Source organism: Eumetopias jubatus, unplaced genomic scaffold (assembly GCF_037043125.1).
Source record: "Eumetopias jubatus isolate StellerSeaLion01/CBP00866 unplaced genomic scaffold, mEumJub1_p1.0 scaffold_2, whole genome shotgun sequence".
NCBI lineage: Eukaryota > Metazoa > Chordata > Mammalia > Carnivora > Otariidae > Eumetopias > Eumetopias jubatus.
This window is the reverse complement of record NW_028274808.1, coordinates 79,618,293-79,645,634: the sequence shown is the minus strand read 5'-3', so window position 1 is coordinate 79,645,634 and position 27,342 is coordinate 79,618,293. Positions and strand designations below refer to the sequence as shown.

General features: G+C 36.5%; 1 protein-coding gene across 1 annotated transcript; it reads left to right on the top strand.

Annotated features, from left to right (window-relative positions):
• On the top strand, positions 1 to 27,073 carry TMEM184C (transmembrane protein 184C). Its single transcript, XM_028125275.2, has 10 exons — positions 1 to 697; positions 8,260 to 8,390; positions 8,489 to 8,525; positions 9,259 to 9,464; positions 20,417 to 20,491; positions 21,568 to 21,661; positions 23,845 to 23,957; positions 25,335 to 25,434; positions 25,925 to 26,096; positions 26,316 to 27,073. The coding sequence occupies exons 1-10, from the start codon at positions 479 to 481 to the stop codon at positions 26,579 to 26,581; spliced, it is 1,413 nt and encodes a 470-aa protein (XP_027981076.1). The 5' UTR covers positions 1 to 478; the 3' UTR covers positions 26,582 to 27,073.
• Positions 27,074 to 27,342: the final 269 nt, after the last annotated feature.

Here is a 27,342-nt window from a genome sequence, read left to right as displayed (position 1 = left end):
CCTTGGGTTCCGCTGTGGGGGATGTCCCGTGGGAGTGAGTGAGGAAATCCTGGGGCCCGCTGGTTTCAGTCCTCACCTCTATCTGCCAGCAGAATCGGGCCAAGAGACGCCTGCCGGTGCGGGAGGGAGGAAGCTCCACCTCCCAAGAAAAGAGCAAGTGGGCAGGCAGCTGCGGGGCGGAACCGAACTGTGTGCAGGGTGTTTAGAAGTCGGTCCTGGTCGGCGCCGCTGTCCTCGAGGCCATGGTGCAGGCGGAGCTCTGGGCGATACCCAGGTGAGGGCAGCGGCTCCGCCCGGGAATTCCACCGCGGAAAAACTGGGTAGATGCGGGGCAGGGAAGAAAGGATGCTGTCCGCACTGTTCCCTGGTAGCACCCTGAGCGGCCGCAGTTGTGGTAACAGCAGCAGAAAGCACAACGCGGGCCGAGGAGGCGACTCGAGCTGCTGGTAAAGTCGCCCAACAGCTGTTTCTCTGTAGTATGCGAGTTGACAAAACAGCAAAAGAACAGGGCTCCCCATTACAATCTCCTTCGAGTTCTTTTTCCTTGCTACTTGGAGCTGATTTATGCGGAAACATGCCTTGCACTTGTACCTGGAGGAACTGGAGACAGTGGATTCGACCTTTAGCGGTGGTCATCTACCTGGTGTCCATAGTGGTTGCGGTTCCTCTATGCGTGTGGGAATTACAGAAGCTGGAGGTAAGAGTGTCCTTCACCATCGGCCTCTAGCCTTTAAAGTTGCCCATTTTTACGCCAGATGCCCCAGACTCTATATCCTGAAAATTGTCATGTAAATGAGCCCAGTCTTAGTTGATAAACCTGTCTGGTTTCTTGTTCACGGTTTTTCAAAGCATGCTGCAGGTGGAAGGAGGACCAGGTCGAGAAAATAGTTAGAATATATTAAGATTGCTGCTTAGAAGAGCACTCTTTTGCAAGTATTCATCAATTCCCAGAAAGGTAATTTTATTCCTGAAATCTGATCTGTTCAGATACTGGACTTCACAAGATCAAATAAACTACCTTGAAACCATGTATTGAATTTTACTAGCATTTAACTAGCTTCCTGAATTAAAGGATTCTAGTTGGTTTAACTTTGTAGTTTGTTTTTACTTACACATTAGGTCTTAACCCACAAAGATTTTGCAAAAAGTCCCTTGTATATTTTTTGATGTCATATTCTTATTGTGACATCAGTAAAGTACTACAAGCGGGAAGACCCCAAGGTATACTCAACTTAGATGGGTACTTTATAAAAATTGTATAATGAATTTTAAATTCTAAGTTAATAAATACCAGAAAATACTTTTATTTAGCAACCCTATTTTACAAGAGCATTGGCAAGACCATGGCTATTTTAGGCTTTTTATTATGGAAATGATTTTTCCATAATTAAAATGCAGCTTAATATACATTTTCTTTCTGTATGTTCACTAAATTATGTTTTGTTGACTTTCCCATATTGGCATAGCTTATGTAGTTATTTTTAATGTTAATATAACATTCCACTACATTAAATATTCCCCATGTGTTAGATGTTTAGGTTATTCTCATAATTTGCCTACCAGAATTCAAGTATAGACATCTTAATACAAATAGGTATCTTTTACTTGGGAGTATTTCTTTGGAGTGTGGTATAGTAACTCCTTTTAAGGCTAATATGTATAATATCAACCTAGTTTAAGATTTCTCTTAGTTGTTAGTTAACTGTAGTTTTTAAGTGCCAGCTTTTAAGGAAAATTTTAATCTGCAACCTCTACTGCAAACACCCTGAACCAAATTCTCTTCATGTCTTGTCTGGACTATTCTCAATTCACCAGCCAAAGTAATTAAAATGTAAGTCACATTATGTGCCTCTTCTCTAAATTTTCCAATTAGAGTCCCAGATTAACAGGCGATATCCCTAACTATGGCCATTATAGCCCAACATAATCTGACACCACCCCTGCCTCATTCATCTCTGACTTTCCCCAATTCTGGGCTTCCATCACAATGACTTTGCTCACACATGTGGGGTAGGCTACCTCCTTAAGGCCTTTGCATTAAATGTTCCCCCTTCGTGGCATGCTCTTACTCCAGATGGTATTATTCCTTTACATCTTTCAGGTCTTTACTCACATGTCACCCAGTTGCCCTGTTTTAAAAATTTCAAGCTTTCCTTCATCACAGTGATAAAATCAGGCTTGTGTTCTATATGGTGAGAGCTAAAAACCTGGCACCCACCTGCATGGAACTTAGTGGTGGAGACCAATACAACAACAACAACAAAAAAACCAAATCAATAAAATAAAACCGTACAAAATGGCTATGCTACCAGCTATGGAAAATTAAGTGGAAGTAAAGGGACGTTAGAAAGCTCTTTATGGTAGTTAAGAGGTCATTGGTGCCCAAGTTACAATGACTTACGGTCCAAATCAGGATAGCAGAAATAGAGATGGAAAACTGAATTTTAAGTATCGTTGGCAGTGAAAAAACAAGACTTGACAGTAGGTTTGGTTGGGGAGGAGAGGCAATGAGAGAAAAACAAAAATGACTGTGAGGTTTTTATCTTGAACAACAGGGTAGATGGTGATGGCAGTTAGTGGGATGGAAAATTGATAGGGACAGGTTTGAGAGAAATTGAGTTCTGCTTTAGACATTTAGTTTGAGGTATATGAGAGACAATCAGATGGGCATGTCAGATACACAGTTGGGTATGCAAGTCTAGAGCTCAGAAAGGTTTGAGCTGCAGATATTAATATGAGAGTTGTCAGAACAGAGATAGTGTTTAAAGCTGTAAGGATGGGGTGCCTGGGTGGCTCAGTTGGTTAAGTGCCTGCCTTGGGCTCAGCTCATGATCCTGGAGTCCCGGGGTGGAGCCCAGTGTCTGGCTCCCTGCTCAGCGGGGAGACTGCTTCTTCCTTTCTCTCTCCGTTAAATAAATAAATAAAATCTTTGAAAAAAAAATAAAGCCATAAAGATGGATGAGATTATAAAGGCTGAGGACCTGGCACCAACATTTAGAAATCTGGTAGAGGAACAGGAACTTAACAAAAAAGCATCAGCCAGTGAGGAAACGGAATGCCAAAAGAGTGGTGTCATGGAAGCCAGAACAGGAGGGTGTTTCAGGAAGTAAATAGTGAACGATGTCCAGTGCTACTGAGACATCTGTTGGTTTTCATAAGATAGGAGGGTCACTGGTGATCCTAGTAATGGTTTCAGTGGAGTTGTAAGGGCCGAAAGTAGAGGGGGTTGTTGGAAGAATGAATGTGAAGCAAAGAAGTGGTATCAGGATATGAAGACAAGTACTTTGTTCATTTTTGTATTTGAGTATTTTGACTCTGAAATGGACCAGAAAAATGAATGGCATTGTAGATAGGAGTGTGGGTTAGGGAAGCTTTTTTTCCTTGTTAGGTTTTGTTTTTAAGGTTACATACAATAACTAGAGCATGTCCCCAAGAATTAGGTATAATTTTATTTAATCTTCTTAAAACCCTTGAAGCATAGGAATTGTCCTCGTTCTGTAGATGTGAAAACTGAAACAGAGATAGTGGCTAACATGACATTGTGCTAAGTGCCTTATATACAATATATCATTCTCTTCATCGTTATTCACTAAATGAGCTTATGTATCTAAAATGCTTAACATGGGGCCTGCCACGTAGTAGGTGTACAAGAAGCCCTAATTATCACTGTTTTTAAAATTTCAGTATTGCTTTGGAGCAGCAGTTCTTTTTCTTGTGGAATAACATCTTAGTTGGGATTAGGTTCTCAGTTGAACACCTAAGGCAGAGTCACGTACATCTGCTTGAGCATTAAATGTTTAGGGACAGTTTTGCATGAAAAACATTTGTCTTTTAAACACTAGAATCCCTGTGCTTACACTGTGAGAAGTCAGTGGGAACTGAAATTGTAGAAAACAAGAAGTTCATAGAGACCATCCCATGCCCATGGTGGGGCATATACTTATTTATTGGAATGGCAAGATGACCATCTGCACTACTTAAAGTATTTCTGTCTCTTACTTGGCTGAGCATGTATAATGAAAGTCCAGTAAGTTAAATGCACACATATTGTCACACTACTCTGCAGTCATTTTACCCTTCCCTATGTGTACTTATGCCTCAAGTAGCTACCCTTTATGTTAAGTGCTCCTCTCTTCCCGGGAGGATTGGACCCAGAGAGCACTCTCTTATGCACTTTCCTCTCTGCTCTGAAAGCATTTGGCTCAGGTTCACTTAACTCACTCCTGGATGTTTGTCCTTAATGGTTTTTTCTTTTCTCTCTACTTTCTTCGAGTTACCATAGGGGGGAAAAAGTCAGTGCTACTTATCTCCTCCTTGTTTTGTGAACCGAAACAACCCCGCTTATGGCTGATAAGTCTAGATAATCTTAATGATACCCTCATATCAGTGTGTTTCAAGTGTGAATAATTTAGAAATAAATGTAAATTAAAGGTAATAATTATATTAATAATTTCTGCAGATACCTAACATTTACTTATTGTGTATCTTTATGTGCACACACAAAAGAGATTAGACTTCTTATGCATATAGCTTTTTTAGGTAACTCAAAAGTCAAACAACTATAAAACCATGATTCAAATTAATGGCATTAATGTGAACAGATGATGTGTTTCTGAAACTACCACCTGCAATGTAAAAATGGTACTAACTCTGTGATGCAAGTTTTTTTTTTTAATTTGGCATCACTCTACTGAAATGACTCAGTTCTCTAGTCACTTGTTTTATGATCATTTGAAAAGAACTTTCTTTTTTATAGCACACTGAGGATGCTTGGCCTTCATTAGTCACAAGCACATCATTTTTCTCTTAAAGAGTCTACCACCAAGTTCGCACTAAGGCAATTATAAAAACAAATATGGGCCCATTAAAATTACTATCACCTTATAACAGAGAAGATCTAGAATATGCTGCTATTATTAAAATGAATACAGGTCTTCCTTGACTTATAATGGGATTATGTCCTGATAAGCCCATCATAAGTGGAAAATATTGTCTGTAAAAATGCATTTAATGCATTTAACCAGCCAAACATCATAGCTTAGCCTAGCCACATTTAAATATGCTCAGAACATTTACAGTAGCTTACATTTGGGCAAAATCATCTAACAGCCTATTTTATAATAAAGTATTGAGTATCTCATGTAATTTATTGGATACTATACTGTACTGAAAGTGAAAAACAGAATGGCTGTGTGGGTATAGAAGGTCCTCAACTGTGATGGTTTGACTTAGGATTTTTTGACTTTGTAATGGTGTGAAAGCAGAATACATTCAGTAGAGACCGTACTTCAAATTCTGAATATTGATCTTTTCCTGGATTAGTGCTGTGTAGTATAATGTTCTTCTCATGATGCTGGGCCCATGCAGCAAGCTGTAGCTTTCAGTCAGCCACGCAGTCATGAGGGTAAACAACCAGTACATATAAAGCCATTCTGTGCCCATATAGCCATTCTGTTTTTCACTTTCGGTATAGTATTCATTAAATTACATGAGATATGAGATCTTGAACACTTTATTATAAAGTAGGCTGTGTGTTAGATGATTTTGCCCAACTGTAGGCTAATAGAAGTGTTCTAAGCATGTTTAAGGTAGGCGAGATAATATTTGGCAGGCTAAGTGCATTAAATGCAGTTTCAACTTAGGATATTTCAACCACGATGGGTTTATGGGTTTATTGGGATGTAACTCCATCGCACGTGGAGGAAGTTGTAAGCGTGTAGATTGTTTACCCTTGCGATCCCATGGCTGACTGGGAGCTACAGCTCCCTGTCCCAGCCCAGCATCAGGAGAAGAATGTCATACCACATAGCAAAAAACTCAGGAAAAGATCAAAATTTGAAGTATAGTTTCTACTGTATGCATATCACTTTTGCACCACTGTAAAGTCAAGAAATTGAAAGTTGAACCAGGTAAGTCTGGGACCACCTGTACTCAATTTTAAATGAAATTGAGCCAAGCAAAAATCCCTGGAAAATGACTGCTCAGACATTCCTTTTAGAATCTTCACCTTCACATACTTGCTTTTGCACTTACTATTTTGATTAATCTCCAGCATTCAGCAAGACTTTTTGTGTAGTTGACCCTTGAACAGCATGGGTGTGAACTACTGCAGGTCCACTTGTACACGATATTTGTCAATAAATACAGTGTTGTACTGTAAATGTATTTTCTCTTACGATTTTTAATAGCATTTTCTTTTCTCTAGCTTGCTTTATTGTAAAAAAAAAAACAGTATATAATATATGTAACATAGAAAATATGTGTTAAATGTGTTAAAGGACTATTTATGATAGTGGTAAGGCTTCTGGTCAAACAGTAGGCTCTTAGTAGTTTTGGGGGAGTCAAAAATTACATACAGATTTTTGACTGTGTAGGATTTGGGGGTGCTAACACCCAAATTGTTGAAGGGCTAACTGTATTTGCTTTTCAAGTTTTCCATACTGTTTAGTATAGAAGTTCATTGTTATAAAAATACATTTGTTCTCTATACTTTTGTTTTTTATACCCCTGTTGAAAAAAAGTATCTTGTTCAAAACAGTAAAACTAGAAGTTGTGGACTTCAACTCTTTTAATTAACTGTTCAAACCCCAAAAGTACCAAAATTAAATGCCTACTTTTTTCCTTTAAAAAGTTAGCATTGGGGTGCCTGGGTGGGCTCAGTCGTAAAGCGTCTGCTTGCGGCTCAGGTCATGGTCTCAGGGTCCTGGGATCAAGCCCGCATCTGGGCCTTCCTGCTCTGCGGGAAGCCTGCTTCTCCCTCCCACTTCTTGTGTTCCCTGTCTCGCTGTCTCTCTCTGTCAAATAAATAAAATGTTCAAAAAAAAAAAAGTTAGCATTAACTTATACTCCTGCCTTGAAGAGTGAATTCACAAATTAATATAAAATTCATTCCCTAGGGCCCCACAGATAGAACAGAGTTGTTGGGGTTTTTTGCCAGGAAGTGAGTGAATCACTTGAACTCTGCCTTAAGATGAGATAGTTCAGGGGTGCATGGGTGGCTCAGTCAGCTGTCTGCCTTCAGCTCAGGTCATGATTCCAGGGTCCTTGGGATCCAGCCCTGCATCTGGCTCCCTGCTCAGCATGTCTGCTGCTCTCTCTTCCCACTGCTCCTCCCCCCGACTCGTGCTCTCTGTGTCTCTCTGTCTCAAATAAATAAATAAATCTTTAAAAAAATATATGAGATTGTTCAAAGTGTATTTTTAGAAATTGAGCTTTTAAAGGATAAAATATTGATCAGATACTGACTTAAAAAATTAGAGGTTTTTAAAATATAATATCCTGAGTTGATACTGTCATATATAAGAGGGGTAGCCATATTAACACAGTTTGTCTGGACAGTAGTTGTAGCAGTACTTATCATCAAGTGGGAGGGTTAAAAGACATGTAAAAAACTTAGCAAAGTGTTAGGCAATACTCAGTACACATTGAACATGTTGGGTAACAATAAAATTCAAAGAAAATGTAGGTAGGATTTTTTTTTTTAAATAATGTTATGTTAATCACCATACATTACATCATTAGATTTTGATGTAGTGTTCCATGATTCATTATTTGCATATAATACCCAGTGCTCCATGCAGAACGTGCCCTCTTCAATACCCATCACCAGGCTAACCCATCCTCCCACGCCCCTCCCCTGTAGGTAGGATTTTAACTCTCCAAACATAAAAGCAAAGGTGTAGACCATAAAAGATTTTTGGGGGCGCTTGGGTGGCTCAGTTAAGTGTCTGATTCTTAGTTTCAGCTCAGATCATAATCGCAGGGTCATGAGATCAAGCCCTGTGTTGGGCTCTGCCCTGAGAATGGAGCCTGCTTGTGATTCACAATCTCTCCCTGCCCTTCTGCCCCTCCCCACCGCGTGCGCATGGTCTCTCTCTCTCTCAAAAAAAAAATAATTTTTAAAAGATTTTTAGACTTGTGGAAAATTTAAAAACTTCTGTACATCCCCAAACACAATAATCAAATATAAAAGACAACAAGCTGAGGAGAAATGATACAATGTTAATATTCTTACAGTACACAGTGCTGTTACAAAAGGCCTCACAAGGAAAAATGCTCAACCCCATGAGGAAAAATCCTACCCCTCCCTCTGCAAAACCACAAATAGGCTGTTTTTCAAAAAAGAAAAAAAATAGCCACTAGTCATTTGGAAAATGTTGGGCCTCCTTAATAATCAAACATAAATGTAAGAAATAAAAATACTTTATTTAGCTTTTTAGTTTTAATATCAGGATTTATTTTAATACTTTTTTTTTTAAGGTTGGAATACACACCAAGGCTTGGTTTATTGCTGGAATCTTTTTGCTATTGACTATACCTATATCACTTTGGGTGATATTGCAACATTTAGTACATTATACACAACCGGAACTACAGAAACCAATAATAAGGTAAATATTAATATAGTTTAATTCTTCTAGTGTTATGTTCACTTATTTCATAAATATGATGTAAAATGTTTTTAACTTATGCTTTGCTTTCCAACTAGGATTCTTTGGATGGTACCCATATACAGTTTAGATAGTGTAAGTATGTTTCATTTTATCTCATTAGCTAAGAACTTGCTTGATGATACAACTATATTTACAGAATGCTTAAGGTAATGAAAGTTTATTATTTGGCAATAAGAAGTCAGATTAATAAGAAAAGTAAAAAGATTCACTTGTTTTTAACGTTAATAAGAAAGATGAAGTATGACAATAGAAAAGATGAGTGTTTTAAATTTTAAAAAGTCTATAGCTATTTTCTTTGCTTAATCTTTTAAAATTTCCAAGTACTAGTTCTTAGTCCTTTAAAGATTTTAATATTTAAAATTACATTATCATCCTTTTTATTTATAAATCTTTTGAGGGGGAAAAAAAACCTTCCTTGATGGAGTCTAACATGCATTTGTCACAGATGACTGCTTTAATTTGATTACATATAAAGGAAATGTCTTTAATTGCATTTTCTATGACCATCTCAAGGAAAATTTCAGATTATATTTAAGAACCCAATAACAAAATAATTTAGCTTCTTTCTTTATATTCACTATTTATCCCCCAGCACGAATGTTTTTACCAATATCCAATATGTTTATTCCTTTAAAAGTTCATTTCACAGATTGTCTGGGAGCTCTCATAAATTTTAGAAAGTTTGATGTAAATATGTGATAAGACATCTCAAGCTTAAAAATTAGCATTGTGATTACCATGAATTGGAATGGCACTTCGTTTTATCTTAGCTGCAACTGTTTTTAACATCTGTGCTTTTTCATAGTGGATAGCTTTGAAATATCCCAGCATTGCAATATATGTGGATACCTGCAGAGAATGTTATGAAGCTTATGTCATTTACAACTTTATGGGATTCCTTACCAATTATCTAACTAACCGGTATCCAAATCTGGTATTAATTCTTGAAGCCAAAGATCAGCAGAAACATTTCCCTCCTTTATGTTGCTGTCCACCATGGACTATGGGAGAGTAAGTATGTTTTGTTTTAATCTTTTTATGTATTTAAGCAGAATTTTTAAGCATCAGTCAGGTCTCTGCAAAGCAGCATGTTAAGTACTATGAGCAGGACAGAAAGTTTAAGAAGAGTTCCTACCCTCAAGTAGTTCATAGTCAAGTTTAGAGAGTAAGAAAACACATTTTTATAATCCACACATACAAAGTACTCTCTTGTACTTTATTTATCCTAAATAGAAAACTTAAAACATTGCAGGGAAAAAACATCATAAATTGTTTAATCAACATCCTTTTACTATTGAGACCCAGGATCTACAGAGATTAACTTACTCAAAATTACATAGCTGGTTAATGACAAAATCAGGTGTAAGACCCAGGGAAAGATAGTCTAGATGGGGAAACAGCATATGATATGAAATAGGAGCAACAAATAGTGTTTATCCTAGTACTAAATAATGAGCTGTTAGCCTTATATATCCATAGAAGACAGTAAAGGAAAATAAAGCCTGAAAATGTCAGTTGAAGCTAAGATTGCATTTTTTATATGAATGAGCCATTGGATATTTTTCAGCAAGGAAACGTTTGAAGATACCATTTCAGAAGGATTAATTTTGCAATACTATACAGAATGCATTAGAGGGAGGAAGATTCCAGAGATGTGGAAATTAGGAGGTTATTATTACTAGTCCCTTTGTGAGGTAAGCTGAAAAGGAGGCATGAAATTGGAATAGAAAGGAAAGAGACTGGTAGGACTTGATCACTGATAATGGGGAATAAGGTGAAAGTTGCAAGTCAAGATGACTGGAATGATTTGGAGTTACACTAATCAGTGTAGATACAAAACCTGGGGATACCTATATTACCTACCATGCAATACAGAACCATTTGTACACCATTAGGACTAAATATGTCTCTAGTTTACACACTTGGCAATGACAGGGAGCTACCTAGCTATTCTAAATCATAAGCTCTTAATGTGTTCATTAACACACTTGATATGTATTTAGCACTTAGTGTGTGCCAGTATACGGATATATCCTAGTGCATATAACAGATGTAGAACTCATGGAACCTACATTTTGGTTCGGACGTTTGGAATTAAATGAAGACACAAATACAGAGTTACTTATATCAGGAAATGCTATGAAGGAAAAGGAACAGGAGACTGAAAGAGGAATAGTAAGGGAAAACTACTGTAAGTTGGGGATGGGGGAGAGATATTGTGCTCAGCAACAAATACAGTATGGATAGGGAGATTTGTAGCTAATGAGCAGATTGAAGCGATTACTAAGAGAAGACATCAAGGGAATGGGGATTCTCTCTGAAATGGCATAATAGAATTCTTGCTAAGGGCAGACCAAGCACTTACACATCAAGACTGGGGGATGAGGAGCTTATGAAATATCAAATATCAAGGGTAATCAGGTGTCAAGGGTAGGCAGATGACTTAGCAGTATTCTTGCTCAGTCTGACTTAGGCCAAGGACAAGGCCTAAGAATGATGCCTAGTTGGAAAAGACAACTCAGAGGAGACCTATCTAAAGTTTGATCAGGAGAGAGAGTCATTGTCAGATGAGAAGCCATTATAGGATTTTGAATAGAGGATTAGTGCCCAAATTTCATTTTCAGAGATTATTGTGTTCTTTGTAGACTGAATTTCAAGTGGAGAATGATGGAAGAGATTGCAGTAGTCCAGTAAATATAATGATGATGGCTTGACTTTGATTAGGACTCTCCTCCTAATACTACAGAACCTAAAATGAGGCTCTAGCTGTATCTTCATCACAATTAGCTAGTGGTCCACTAAAACCCCAGACCTTTTTCAAGTGATGCTACTGGTCAAAATCCTCCTATTCTATGCTTGTGCAATTGATTTGTTCCTAACTACACAATTACATTTATTCTTGTTAAATCTCTTTGTGTTGGTTTCATTTTTTCCTAAGACTCTTGAATTCTGCCTGAATAATGTCAGCAATGCATCCATAGTTATAACTCAGTACTCTTTCCTTTGAAAAAACATTAAGTGTTTACCAAAGTTAATGCAGTTTTAGCAATAATAAAACATCTCTTGTGTATAAATACATTGTAGGCTACCAGTCTCCCTCTAGTAGGTAACTGGCGTTACAAATCTGATAATTAATCAGGCTGTTGCTATTTAGGATAATTCAGTATAGTGCTTTGGTTATGATGTAAATACCATGGCAAGTGTGCAGTTGTTAACTGATTAAACAACTAAGTCTGCTTTTTATCCTCTTGTTGTAACTTAAACAGTGAACACAATGAGTTTTCTTTCAATGAACCTTAAATTTTGTGTATGTTCACGAGAGGAGGGGAAACTCTTTACCTGTTGATTTAGTATACTGGTGAAACAAATGTTTTCATGAAATGGTACTAATCCTTATTATATATTCCCTTCCTCTTGTTTTTAAAATTCAGGTCATGGCCTACCAAGTTAAATTTGACAGTTTGAAAAAAAATGCTCTAGGGTATATACCTTGTAGTGGCAGGCTAGGTCTTTAGGTTTTGTTCAGCTTTGTTACTGGTAAATTGTTTTCTGAAGTGGCAGTACCATATTCCTCTCCCACTGACAGTATAAAACACTTCTAAATGAACCACATCCTCACCTACATTTGGAATCTTTATATTTGCCTGTCAAGAGGATATAAAGTGGTATATTGCTGTGGTCTTAATTTGGATTTCCCTGATTAGTAATGAGGTTGAGCAACTTCTTATATGTTTATTAACCATTTTTGTTTCCTTTCTGAGGAATGCTTTTTTCTGTTTTTTTTTTAAATTTTTTTAAAGATTTTATTTATGTATTTGACAGAGACACAGCGAGAGAGGGAACACAAGCAGGGGGAGTGGGAGAGGGAGAAGCAGTCTTCCCGCGCATCAGGGGCTTGATCCCAGGACCCTGGGATCATGACCCGAGCCAAAGGCAGATGCTTAGTGACTGAGCCACCCAGGTGCCCCGCTTCTCATTTTTTAATGGGTTGTCTGTCTCATGGCTCTATAGGGGATCTTTATATATTTAGATACTAATTCTTTGTTTAGTGTGTATTGAAAATATCTTTTCCAGTTTTTGGCATGCTTTGCCACCTTCATTAAATCTTTTGGTAAATGGAAGTTTTGAATTTAATTTTAATATAGTTGAATTTATTTTATAGTCAATACTTTTTGTGTCTTGTTCAAAAAATTATTCCAATTATAGGATTACAAAACATTGTCCTGTGCTTTTCTTCTAAAGATTTCAAAATTTTCTCATTAAGATTTATAAACATTTGATGTTTTATGTGTATGTTGTGTGAGACAGGAATGCAATTTCATTTTATTCCATTAGCTAATTGTCCTAGCACCATTCTCTCCCTTCTACCTCACTGATCTTGCCGTCTCTGTCATATGTCAAATTTCAACACGAATGGGTGGGTCTGTTTGTGGCTTTTTGTTTTGGGTTTTTTTTTCTGTTTTGTTGGTTAACTTTTCTATTCCTGGACCAATTCCATACATTAACTACTACAGGTTATTAATAAGTGTTAAGTGAGGGGCAAGTACCCTGACCCTATTATCTTGGCTATTTTTGGGTCTTTGCTCTTACGTATAAACTTTAGAAACAGTTTGTCAGGTTCTTGAAAAGTCTGTTGGGATTGTTTTTTATTGTAATTGAATTCAGTCTTTAGTTTATTGATATCTTTATGATTTTTTGGTCTTAAACTATTAATATGGCCTAGCCTTCTACTTATTTAGCTGTTCATTTACCTTTCAGTAGACATTTTTCTCAAAGTATATCTTTGTTGATTTTATAAATGTATTTTATTGCTATTATAAATGGCATCTATTTTAAAAATTATTTTAATTGCTTCCAGTGTGCAGAAAGGCAATTGGTTTTGGCATATTGGTCTTATATCCAAAAATCCTGTTACATTTTCTTAGTCTGTAGATCTAAGTTCTCTGTGCAGGTAGTCCTCTTCAAGTGAGGGGTCTCTTTGTTTTCCGGCCTGTACTATACATTGCTCTTTCTTCTCACTGTGCTGGTGTGCATCTCTAGATATTCTTCTTGCATTATTCCTGATTTTAAAGGGAATTCTTATAAAATGTAATTGAGTTTTATGTTTCTAAAGGTGTTTTGTAGGCATCCTTTATCAAGTTAAATGAGCTCTCTTTTACTCCTAGCTTGTTTGAATTTTTAATCATGAGTAAATGATTAAATTTGATCAAATGCTTTTTCTGTATTTATTGAGATGGTTGGTTTTTGCCTTTAACCTCTTTAGTGAATTAGATTCATAGCTTTTCTAATGTTAAAACACCCTGCATTTCTAGGGTAAATTCGGTGATTAAGATGTATCGTCTGCTTTTCTGCACACAAGATTTGGTTTGCTAATATTTTGTTTAGAATTTTTACATCTATGTTCATGAGTAAGATTATAATTTTCCTTTTTTACATTGTTCCTGTCTGATATTCATATCCACATTATACTGCCTGAATAGGCATTATCACCTTTTATTTGTGTATCACAGGAAGAGATTGTAACTATAGCATGAAAGATTAGACCTGGACTTGTGGGAGGACAGGTATAGAACTGTTTCGGCTTCCTGTTGTTTCTGAAATCATTTTTTAAAAAATAAAATTTTTAGGAATTAAGCAGAATAAACAAAGTTTTAAAATATATAGGCAGGGGCACCTGGGTGGCTCAGTCTTAAGTAAGCGTCCTACTCGATTTCAGCTTAGGTCATGATCTCGGGGTCCTGAAACGGAGCCCCGAGTTGGGCTCCAAGCTCAGCAGGGAGTCCGCTTGGGATTCTCTCTTCCTCCCTGCTCCCCCTCCCACCCCACTCATGCAAGCACACACAGTCTCTCAAATAAATAAATCTTTATGGGCATACATCTCTTCTGGATCTGTTGTTATGATCCCTTTTCCATTTCTAATGCTATTAGTATCTTTATTTTTTTTCTTTGAACAATGTGGTCAGAAGTTTGCCTATCTTTCCTAGTCTTTTCAAGAACTGATTTTTGGGGGCACCTGGGTGGCTCAGTCAGTTAAGTGTCTGCCTTCTGTTCAGGTCATGATCTTAGGGTCTTGGGATTGAGCCCTGCATCAGACTCCCTGCTCAGCGGGGAGTCTGCTTTTCCCTTTGCCCTTCCTTCCACTTGTGCTCTCTCTCTCACTCTGCTTGCTCTCTCAAATATTAAAAAAATAATAATAAAACATTTTAAAAAGAACTGATTTTTGGCTTTGTTGATTCTCTGTGTAATATATTGGTTTTCTCTATCATTAATTTCTGCCCTATTTTTACTTCCTTTTTCCCATTTCTTTTGGTTTACTATCTTTTCCGAACATGTTAGAGTCTTAGGTTACTAATTTACATAGCCTTTCTTCCTTTCTTTTAAAGATTTCTTAAAATTTTTAAGGTTTTTTTTTTTTTTTAAGATTTTATTTGACAGAGAGAGACACAGTGAGAGAGGGAACACAAGCAGGGGGAGTGGGGGATGGAGAAGCAGGCTTCCTGCTGAGCAAGGAGCCCGACGTGGGGCTCAATCCCAGGACCCTGAGATCATGATCTGAGCGGAAGGCAGATGCTTAACGACTGAGCCACCCAGATGCCCCGAATTTGTTAAGTAATCTTTACACCTAATGTGGGGCTCGAACTTAACTCCAAGATCAAGTCACATGGTCTTCTGACTGAGCCGGCCAGCCACCCCCTTCTTTAATACTGCATTGAAAACTGTACATTTTCCTTCCAAGTTCTACATTCACTTAATCCCAGTTTTTTTATTGAAAAATGTAATTGACATACATTAAATTAATAAATTATACTAATTATGCTAATTTCAGTTGTTCAAAAAATTGTTCGATTTTTTTTTTTAAAGGGCAGGGACATTTATGATTATTCATGGAGAAAAGATGGAGCACGTACATTCAGGAAACATGTACCATATATTCCCATGTTTACTTTGGGGTGAAGACTTGACATGAGAATGAGGCAAAATTAAGTCCCTGATGTCAGGAGGTTATCTTAGGACAAGGAGAAGAAGCTGTGGGCATGCTCTTGAGAGCTGGTACAACCTGGATGGGGTCCTAGGGCTCCTTCTCTCAGGAAAGGAATCAGGAGCTTGCTTGTTCATAGGCTGCAGCCATATCAGTTGACCTTGAGTCCAGACTTCTGCAGAGACAGCTAGTATTTGGTAGCAGGGCCTGGTAAGGCTGAGGGGAAGCAAAGTATCAGGCCAGCATTTCCAAGGGGCTTTGTTGGCTCCGTAAAGTCGATCTGACTTTCTTAAAGCCGTCTCATCATATCTGAGTCTACGCATGTGTCGCTTAAAGATGACATTCCATACTATTTATATGTATTGCAAAATGAACACCACAGTAAGCCTAGTTAATATCCCATCACCACATAAATCTCAGATTTTATATTTTTATTATCATCCATGTAATATTTTTAAATTCCTATTGGGATTTTTTTCTTTACTGGAGTTATTCTGGAATACTTTAAATTTCCAAACAGGATTTGGGGTGGGGGGTAGATTTTCATTTTATTTCTTTTCATTGCAGTCAGAGAATATACTCTCTCTGAGACAGTCTTTGGAATTGGTTAAGATTTGTTTCATGTCCTTTAGTACATGATCAGTTTTTATAAAGGTTCCCTGTATGCTTGACGAAATTGTATTTTTTATATTAATGAATGAACGTATTATATTTATGTCCATGGGGTCAGTCTTATGTGTTATTCAATTTTTCTGTATTTCTGTTGATTTTGGCTACTTACACTGTCAGTTACTGAAAAAGATACTTAAATTCTGCCACTGATTGTCACTTTCTGTACTTTTGTCAGTTTTTGTTTTATATATTTTGATGCTGTTTCTATTCCAAAAATCTTTTTTGTCTTGGATGCCTGAGTGGCTCAGTCAGTTAAGCAACCAGCTGTTGATTTTGGCTCGGGTCATGATCTCAGGGGGGTCATGAGGATCAAGCCCTGCATTGGGCTCCATGCTGAGTATGGAGTCAGTCTCTCTCCCTCCTCCTCTCCCCCTCCCCTCAAACGCATGCTTTCTAATAAAAAAAAAAAAAAAACTTTTTTGTCTTAAAGTTATTTTCCTGTTCTTTCTTTTGTTTAGTATTTGCCTGGCATATCTTTCTCTACCTTTGACTTTCATCCTTTCCATTTCCTTATGTTTTAGATATATTTAAGTTTAGAATTTTTTGAATTCTAATCTGACAATTCATCACTTAAATTAGGCCATTTACATTTTTGTGATTATTGATATATTCATTTAAAATCTTGACATCTGTTTTCTTTTTGTCTCACTTTCTTCTATCCTTTTATCACTGATTCCATTTTAAAGTCAGCCTTTATTTTAGAATAATTTTAAATTTACAGAAAAGTTGCAAAGACAAGACAGATTTCTAACACACCCTTCACCCAGCTTCCCCTAATGTTTAACATCTTAATAATCGTGGTACATTTGTCAAAACTAAGAAATAACACTGGTGGGGTGCCCGAGTGGCTCAATTAAGCATCAGACTCTTGATTTCAGCTTAGGTCATGATCTCAGGGTCGTGAGATCAAGCCCAGTGTGGGGTTCTGTGCTCTCGGTCTGCTTGAGATTCTCTTTCTCTCCCTCTGCTCCTCCCCCCAACTCACATGTTCTCTTTTTCTAAAATAAATCTTAAAAAAAAAAATTGGTATAATACTTTTAACTGCAGACTCTTCAGATTTCCCAAGTTTTTCCACTAATGTCCTTTTTCTAGGATCCAGTTCAGGAATCTACATTTTTTTTTTAATTTTTTTTAAAGATTTTATTTATTTATTGGACAGAGAGAGAGGGAACAGAAGCAGCGGGAGAAAGAGGGAGAAGCAGACTTCCCGCTGAGCAGGGAGCCCGATGTGGGGCTCGATCCCAGGACCCTGAGATCATGACCTGAGCCGAAGGCAGACGCTTAACGACTGAGCCACCCAGGTGCCCCAGGAATCTACATTTTAATAAAGATTTTAATAAATAATTTTAAAGTTTTCCAAACATTAGAGGAATACAAACAAATGTAAACAGAAAAATCTGTTTTAAAACACCCATATTTAACAAATACTAATATATTAATAGGTTTGTGACTATATTTTTTAAGAAACCTTGAAAACCAAAAGCTTTTTCACAGCTCATATAGTGGCAAAACGGGGTATAATCTTTGACTATTTGTAATTTTAACATGATTATTTTACCTATTATGAAAATATGTATTTTATTGCAATTGTATCAACCTGTTTGCCGGTGCTACTCCAGATTCCATTGGTAGGTAGGTAGTTTATTTTGTTGTTGCTGTTTTCATTTTCTTACTCCGTTTTTTTATTTCATTTTTTTTTCTTACAGGTTTAAAAGTTACAGTTTCTAATGTTATGACTAGTTAAGAGTCCAAAATTTAGGGGCGCCTGGGTGGCTCAGTTGGTTAAGCCGCTGCCTTCAGCTCAGGTCATGATGCCGGGGTCCTGGGGTTGAGCCCCACATTGGGTTCCCTGCTCAGCGGGGAGCCTGCTTCTCTCCCTCTCTCTCTCTGCCTGCCTCTCTGCCTACTTGTGCTCTCTCTCTAACCCTCTGTCAAATAAACAAATAAAATCTTTAAAAAAAAAACAAGTCTAAAATTTACTGACTACTTAAAATCTAACTTTAATCTTAAAAATTAGACATATTTTTGGATAGTTTTTTTTTTAAAGTCTTTTGTAGATTTGACTACAAATATTAACAATTTACATGGGGTGCCTGGGTGGCTCAGTCATTAAACGTCTGCCTTTGGCTCAGGTCATGATCCCAGGGTCCTAGGATCAAGCCCCACATCGGGCTCCCTGCTCGGCGGGAAGCCTGCTTCTCCCTCTCCCACTTCCCGTGCTTGTGTCCCCTTTCTCACTGTCTCTCTGTCAAATAAATAAACAAACAATTTACTTGATCCACACTCCTTGCTTCTTGCATCTCAGCACTCTGTGGGATCATTTCCTTCTTTCTAAAGTCTGGCCCTTAAAAGTTCCCTTCAGTGTCAGTGTATCAGTGGCAAATTTTCTCAGATACCCTTATCCAAAAGTATCTTTATTTTGCCCTCATTCTTGAAAGACTGTTTTGCTGGGTGTAATTCTGTGTTGACAGGAATTTTCTTCAAGCGTTTTGAAGATTTTATTCTAATTCTGGCTTCGATTATTACTGTTAGGCTTCTCCTATCAATTTGTTATTCCATTATAGATGATCTGTCTCCACCTGCATTTAAGACCCCATCTTTGATGTTTTGCAGATTCACTATGAAGTATTTAGGTTGTTTTGTTTCTGTTTTAGTCCTGCTTAATTTACAGGGTGCCTCAACCTGTAGATTCGTATCTTTCATCATTTCTGCAAAGTTCTTAGCCATAACCTCTTCTGATTTTGCCTTTCCTCTCCTGTCTTCTGTAACAATGAATATATGTGAGATCTTCTGATTCTACTCAGTTCTCTGTAACTTTCAAATTTTTCTCTTTGTCTCAGCCTTTGCTACATTCTGGGCAATTTCTTCAAGTACATCTTCAGTTCATTAATTCTCTACAGCTTTCAAAGGTAGCTAATTGACTTTAATCCATTTATAAAGAGTATGGGGCAGGAAGCACAGCATGTACAGCCAAGGCATTCTCTCAAGAGGTCTCCCAACAAGCCCAAGTGCCCCCTTTAGGCCCCCACATAGGGCACACTTAGCTGTAAGTGGAGTGCACCACCTCAGCAGGGAGAAGCAGCTCTCAGCACACAGAACCCCAGCAGTTTCTTTATTCAATCCTATTAACATAACACCTCAAGGCTTGTATGCCAAATTCTCAGTCTTCTCAGTTTAGATGTAATTTTTTTTTTAAGATTTATTTATTCATTTGAGAAAGATAGTGCACAAGAGGGGAGAGGCAGGGGCAGCTGGGTGGCTCAGTCGTTAAGCGTCTGCCTTCGGCTCAGGTCATGATCCCAGGGTCCTGGGATCGAGCCCCGCATCAGGCTCCCTGCTCCGCGGGAGGCCTGTTTCTCCCTCTCCCACTCCCCCTGCTTGCTGTGTTCCTGTTCTCGCTGTCTCTCTGTCAAATAAATAAAAAATACTTAAAAAAAAAAAGGGGGGGAGAGGCATAGAGGCAGAGGGAGAGAGACTCCTCAAGTAGACTCCCCACTGACTGCAAAGGCTAATAACATGGGGCTCAATCCCAGGACTCTGAGATCATGACCTGAGGCGAAATCAAGAAGTCAGCCGCTTAACTGACTGAGTCACCCAGGTGCCCCTAGATGTAATTCTTAATATTAGGGGATTCATAATACATAACATTGATAATCAGTTCTCCTGATAGTAGTGCTAAATAAAGCATTTGCCCTCAGAGCAACTTGGTCTTTAAAGGCTTGTACAAGGCTGTCAGGTAGAGAGCCTTTTTGTTTTGGGACTTCCTGTTTTGTCTTTGTTACTCTTCGTGAATTTTCCCCTATGTTGAGTGAGCCCAGCAAAAGGATAAAAATTGTTTATTCAGGATCTTTGTGTGTCCTTTCATAATATCTAATCAGTCACACTCTCTGGAATAATATTTAAATTCCAAACTTGAAACAACCTTAAATGTAAATAATACCTTCTGAATACACTTTCACATATACATGGACACAGTTCATTTGTTACTCATTCTTTCTTCCAGAAACATACAGGGACAAACTTTTGTTCTTTCTGTGCTGCAGTAATCAGGAATTTGAGACTGAACACAGAAAGGGTAATCTTTCAGAAGATGTAGTCGTCAAATAATTTAAAAAACAGCATTTAAACAATGTTTGCTATGATCCACATTCTTCCCCAGTTGTCATTTAGAATAACTAAATTAAAAAGATTAATATAAATATGGCATCATTTGTCAAAGTGATTTTAATCTGGGGGGCTTTGGAGAAAATTTGATACTATTTAAATGAGTAGTTGAAATGCTAAGGTTTTTTTTTCCCCCCCCATTTGGCAGAGTATTGCTATTTAGGTGCAAACTGGGTGTTTTGCAGTATACAGTGGTCAGACCATTCACCACTATTGTCGCTTTGTAAGTACAAAGAATTTATATTATCATTTTAAAATCCTCATGCTCCGACTTAAGTGAGAACAGCTGATACAAAGAGCATTATTTACTTGTTTATGATATATAGTCTGTTATAAAAAACACAGTATACAGAAACCCTACGATATTAAAATAAATAAGGTGACTATAAGCAAAGAATCGCCACAGAATTCTTCTAAATAGCATTCTCTACAGCTTTCTGGAAAACATTTTAAAAATGCTTTTCCTTTTCAAATATTAATGTTCGCACAGCTTTACAAAAGTACCTGTTACATGAATTAAAGTATGCTACCTTCGGTCCACTATATGGTTTTATTTTCTATATGGATTATTTTCTATATGGTTAACTTAGAATATGAGTACTATATTCCAAGGATGAACCGTATTTTTCTTTTGTAAGAATTCTGTCAAGGCTTAGGAGGTGAGATAAAATGGTATTGTCATTAAGCTATCTGGTAAAATAAAAATTTAAGAATATCAGATAAAGTGAGTAGATTACATGTTTTACCTGCTATTCATAATTAAATTGTGCGTGTTCAGAGAAGGAGAAGGTGGTGAAAGAAGCATTCATTTCTTTTTTCTGCCTTTGAGCTAGCAATCCTTTAGTAACATTTACCTTAGAATTAAATCTAATTTATTTATGAAAGCATGCTTTATTTGTCTGCAGTTTAGAAACTGGGGAATCATGTAAGTTAATTCTTAGATCTGGGTGTTCATAAAATTTACCTCCCAGGATAGTTTGGGGAAAAAATTATAGTTGTATATATTGACTTGCATTACATGTTTTTCAAAATTAGGCAACATAATTTTTTTTAATCTAGTAATTACCCCTTCTAATTCAATGTGTGTGTCTTATTTTAGATTTAAGATGGGGGAATAATCATATGGTAACATTACTAGAAAAATTTTTTAATTTTAAACCACCTCAGTGACCAAAAATCAAATGATTATCTGTAGGGTCTTTTAAATAAACTGCCTTCTAAATTTAAATATTACTGTCAGTGCTATGTTTTAAAATATATTTTGATTTAATCATAAATCTCATTTTTACCATTTTTAAGAATCTGTGAGCTGCTTGGTATATATGATGAAGGGAACTTTAGCTTTTCAAATGCTTGGACTTACTTGGTTATAATAAACAACATGTCACAATTGGTAAGTAAATATTTTAATTGTATTAAATTAGTATCTATGACTAAATTTTCTTAGAAGTTTCTTTGGGAATAAAGTTTGTTATTTTTTAATTTTGAAATTCAATTTATAGGAAAGAACCTTGAAGAAACTTTAATATGTCTTTATACGGATATAAAGACATAGTATCTTTGTAAATTACCTGGTGACTTTTACCTTGACCTGTTTGTTCAATGTTTGTTCATTTGGTCCTGGTAGTCATTACATAGTTGTGTGGATGTCATAAATAAAAGCACAATGCTGTCCTTAAAAAACACATAACCTAGGCATACTCAGTAAGAGAAAATGTCTTGTCTAAAAAAAAAAAAATGTCTAGTTGGTATATGATAGTACCAGGTTTGGTTTTTTTTAAACGTTTTTTTCTAAGATTTTATTTATTTGAGAGAGAGAGAGAAAACGCGCAAGCGCACACAAGCAGGGGGAGCAGCAGCTGGAGAGGGAGAAGCAGGCTCCCCGCTGAGTGAGGAGCCTGATGCGGGACTGGACCCCAGGACCCTGAGATCATGACCTGAGCTGAAGGCAGATGCTTAACCAACTGAGCCACCCAGGTACTCCAGTACCAGGTTTGAATAAAAATGAGAGAATAAAATTCTCTCGTATATTTGGAATAAAGGAAAATTGCAAATGCCAAGTTTAAAGAAAAATGATGTTCTAGAAACTGAAATGCTCTAAAAAATAACTGTCTGGGGTGCCTGGGTGACTCAGTTAAGCATCTGCCTTCAGCTCAGGTCATGATCCTGGGGTCCTGGGATCAAGCCCTGCCTTGAGTTCTCTGCTCAGTAGGGGGCTTGCTTCTTCCTCTCCCTCTGCCCTCCCCCCATAAATAATAAATGTCTGATCCTTTCAGCTTAAGAACATGTACTTTATTTAAAATCTTTAATGTTTTCAACAAAATAATAGGTGCAGGGGCATGCATGTGTGATATTAGATGTTTATTATAATAATATGCGTGTGCATTCAAAGCTTTCGCATATAGGTTCATATTCTTTGGAACCAGTAATTCCGTTTCTGGGAATGTATCCTCAAGAAATGGTTTATTTTTGGTTTTAATATCTTTGGGTATACAGCCTATCTTTTTTTAAGATTTTATTTATTTGAGAGAGATAAAATCTTTAAAAAAATAATAATATTCCTCATGAAACATATGAAAAAGTAATACACTTTAAGTGGGGGAAAAGTTAGGCAACAAAATTTTATATTTAGTCGATGATACCTTTTAAAAAGCACCTTATGGGGGCACCTGGGTGGCTCATTCGTTAAGCGTCTGCCTTTGGCTCAGGTCATGGTCTCAGGGTCCTGGGATCGAGTCCCACATTGGGCTCCCTGCTCAGCGGGAAGCCTGCTTCTCCCTTCCCCACTCCCCCTGCTTGTGTTCCCTCTCTCGCTGTGTCTCTGTCAAATAAATAAATAAAAAATCTTAAAAAAAAAAAAAAACACACCTTGTGTGTGAAGGAAATGGTTGGATATGGGACTATGGACAACTTTGTATTTTTCTTTATTGCTTTCATATTCTAAAATATTTTACATGAACATTTTATATACTGTAATGGGAAAAACTAAACTTTCAGGGAAATGTTTATTTCTATGTATACTACATAGGTTGTTACAACTGATTTCTAAAAATAGTTAATAATTAAGTCTTAAAAACTATTTTAAAAAAGTAAATTGAGCTGGATTAACATACTGCCCTCAAGAAAAATTGTTTCCCTGATTCCTTACTTTCATATTTCATGGTCATTATTCTATTCAGATAGTACTTACTCTGTTGTCTAATAAGCAGATATATTAAAAAAAATAAGCAGATATATTTTTATTTGGGCTGAATGAGGGCCTTTTCCTCCACTCATGACAGTCATTTGTTCATTGTTTTCTTTATGGGCCCCCATAAGTGAATGCTGAAAACCATTTTCAGGGAAGACATTATGTATCTCTTCTGAGAAATTTCATATCCTATATTTTCATCCACAGTAAACTCTAAAAGCTCATTATTAATCTAAAAAATAACAGAACAGAAAGCCTAGAAAAATTTGCCTAAAACATTACTCTGTACCAGGTCTCTGTTTTCTCTGTTATAACTGTATTATTTCTGTTACCATCTTTAGTTATTCTTACTGAATAAGTTTAACTGTTGTTAATTTTGTTTCTAGTTTGCCATGTATTGTTTGCTCCTATTTTATAAAGTACTGAAGGAAGAACTGAGTCCAATCCAACCTGTTGGCAAATTTCTTTGTGTAAAACTGGTGGTTTTTGTTTCTTTTTGGTAAGTGTTGCTTTCTCTTAAATGTTCTCATTTTCTACAGGGCAATAACACTGTTGATTAGGGAGGATTTTCAAAATAATCTTAATATAGAAAATGAATTAAAATGTCTCTACTTACCTTTTTAAAAAGTTCATCTGTTTAGCCCTTCTTGGTTTTTCATAAAGAAATAATCAGATGGTCACCATAACATTTATAAGAAGAAAATAATTTGAGACAACCTAACTGTCTCAACACTAGAGGAATCATTAAATAATACATGATGGTCCTTTCATATAATAGAATAGTCTGCAGTTTGGAAGATAAACATAAGAATATTTAATAATGTGAGATAATGCTCATTTGCTTAGTAAAATATATTTTTTAAAGCAGAAGGCAAAACTGTACATGGTCCCAATTTAGTAAAAGGGTGGGTGATAGGGGACCTAGAACAAATACACCAAATTTAACAGTATACAAATACAAAAAGGGGAAAAAGAATAATCCTTGCAATCCTACCACTCAAAGAATGAATAACATCGTGGTGCAGATAATGTCACATATAAAATGCCACAGAAAGAGTTTCATACCATAAAAACTTGCAGAACTCAATGATACATTCAGTATGTTATGGATATAGTTCTTTGTCAATCACATTTGGGATTGTTTTTTGGTTTTACTAAGTATTCTGTTCTGTGGATCTAACCTTTTAACTACTCTCCTGTTGACATTTAGATTGTTCCTAATCCTTTCACCATTACAAGCAATATTGAAGTAAAAATCTTATATTACAGAACTATATAAACTTGTCTCATTATTAGCTGTTTAAATTTAACCTAGGGTCATAGCCACAGATGTGCTTGAAATGTTCAATATGACTCCCATTTTGGGAGTCCAATGCCTTCTGAGTTGGTCTGTAGTTCCAGCACTTCCAACAAGACTGGTTTCAAAATATTTTTTAAAAAATAATCTGAATAATTAACTAATACACATGTAAATAACACTTCAGTGTCTGTCCTTTATTTTAAATGCCTATTGTTCAAGGTTGTGGGCATTGTCTGTATATAGGAAGAACTTAAAATCTAATTACTTGTATACACTTTCAAAACGAAAGACATATAAACCAAGTTTTGAAGTTCCATGTGTATAATAATGCATAATCATAATTCACGTGATGAAACTGTACTAGAATAAATTTGTAAAGCAAATAAATGTATTTAGTGTAGATATACGGTGTCTTCAGGTGTATGCTGTGAAAGCAGGGCGGTGGTGGTGGTGGTGGTGGTGGTGGTCCACAAGTTGTGCTGGGGTTTAACTTTTTTTAAAAATGGCGTATTTTTAAAACAACTGCTCATTTTATGCTTGATATAGATATGGCGTTTACCTTTTCCTAACATATAGGCAAGCAGTAGTTATTGCTTTGTTGGTAAAAGTTGGCGTTATTTCTGAAAAGCATACATGGGAATGGCAAACTGTAGAAGCTGTGGCTACAGGACTCCAGGTTAGTGCTCTCTGTAAATAAAACTTTACTGTTTACTCATTTTACATATTATCTCCTAAACCTGACAACATGCAGGTTGTGAGGCTACTATTATCCTCACTTTACAGAGGAGAAAATGGAGGAACCCTAGAGAGACTAGCCATCATCACTAATTTGTGGTAGAGCCAGGAACAGAACCTAGATTTTTGTTTTTCCTAGTCAGTTTCTCTTTGTGCATTTCTCTTCTTAGTCTTTGGGCAGTGGATTGAGACTGCATTGTACTTTGCAAAAACATACTTGACTGAGTTAGTGTAAAATTTTGTCCTTTTTTTAAGAGGTGAGAAATGAGTTATTTTGGGAAAATGAAAAAATGAATATAATCTTATGGGGGAAATAAAACAGCTGATGATACTGAAATACTTTTTGAAAAGAGAGTAAGATAGTGCTTTTCCTTTATCTCCATAACTAGAGTTAAGCTGAAAGATGGCGATTTTTGTTTTTGTTATTATAGGACTTTATCATCTGTATTGAGATGTTCCTTGCTGCTATTGCTCATCACTACACTTTCTCATACAAACCATATGTCCAAGAAGCAGAAGAGGGCTCATGCTTTGATTCCTTTCTTGCCATGTGGGATGTTTCAGATATTAGGGATGATATTTCTGAACAAGTAAGGCATGTTGGTAAGTACCAGCCATTTCATTCATCCAAATAGATTATTGTAGTTCTCCTGCTAGGGCAATTTAGAAGCTGTTTAAGAGATGAAAAGACTTTGTTTAAAGCAGTACCAGTAAAGCTCTTCAAAGTGAGAGATGGGAGGGGGAACTTATTCCTAGCACGGTAAGCTTATAGTGGTAAAAATAACTTTTGACTAACTTGGGAACCTTTCTATTACTTTAAAGGAAGGACAGTCATGGGACATCCTAGGAAAAAGTTTTTTCCTGAGGATCAAGATCAAAATGAACATACAAGCTTGTTATCCTCATCCTCACAAGATGCAATTTCTGTTGCCTCTTCTGTACCACCTTCACCCATGGGTCACTACCAAGGGTTTGGACACACTGTGACTCCCCAGACTACACCTACTACAGCTAATATATCTGATGAAATATGTAATGATACTATCGAAGAAAAAAAAGAACTTATAGATAAATCTGTGGCCTCCTGAACAGTGTGCAAAAGCAAACTACTCCTGCTACCATGATTTCATTACCTGGTATCCCACTGCTCAGGATTTTGTGCTTGGGACAAGCCATAAATGATGGAAAATTTCAACATAAAGAAGGTGAAAGCCAGGTACAACCACTGGATTTATATAACTGACGTGAGTTTTGTATATCACAAATAATCAGTCTAAATATCCTAGACTTAGACTTGATTTCTTAACATTAGAGTATCACATACTCAGATGGTAGAAAATGACTCTACTAAATGTTCCTAATGTTACATTGCTTTATTCAAGAGGATGGACATTAAAAAAAAAATCAATGCTTCCTACCACTGCTGCATGAATATAATGCTCTGGATTTAGCAGAAAGTGTAATTTGGAAATATGAATTAGTGGAACTTAATCATAATCATGTGCCATTTATGCCTACCTAACAATTATTTCTCTATTTCTCAACTGGATGTCTTTCAATAAATAAGAATTTATCATTTATTTTCTGCAATTTTTTGTTTCTCATTCTTTAAACATAAACCCTTAACATTTTTACAAAAAGTTCTTAATTAGAGGCACAGCAAAAAAGAAATAAGTCCAAAAAGATTAAAGGTTAAAAATTATACCTACAATGAAAGATACCTGTATCTTCTATTCCTTTAGGAGAAATAGCTAGGACCCGATATTAATCTTTAAAACAACTACTATCTAAAAATCCTGTTTGCAACACTAGTAATAGATATCCATTACTTTCAGATGAAAAGAATAAC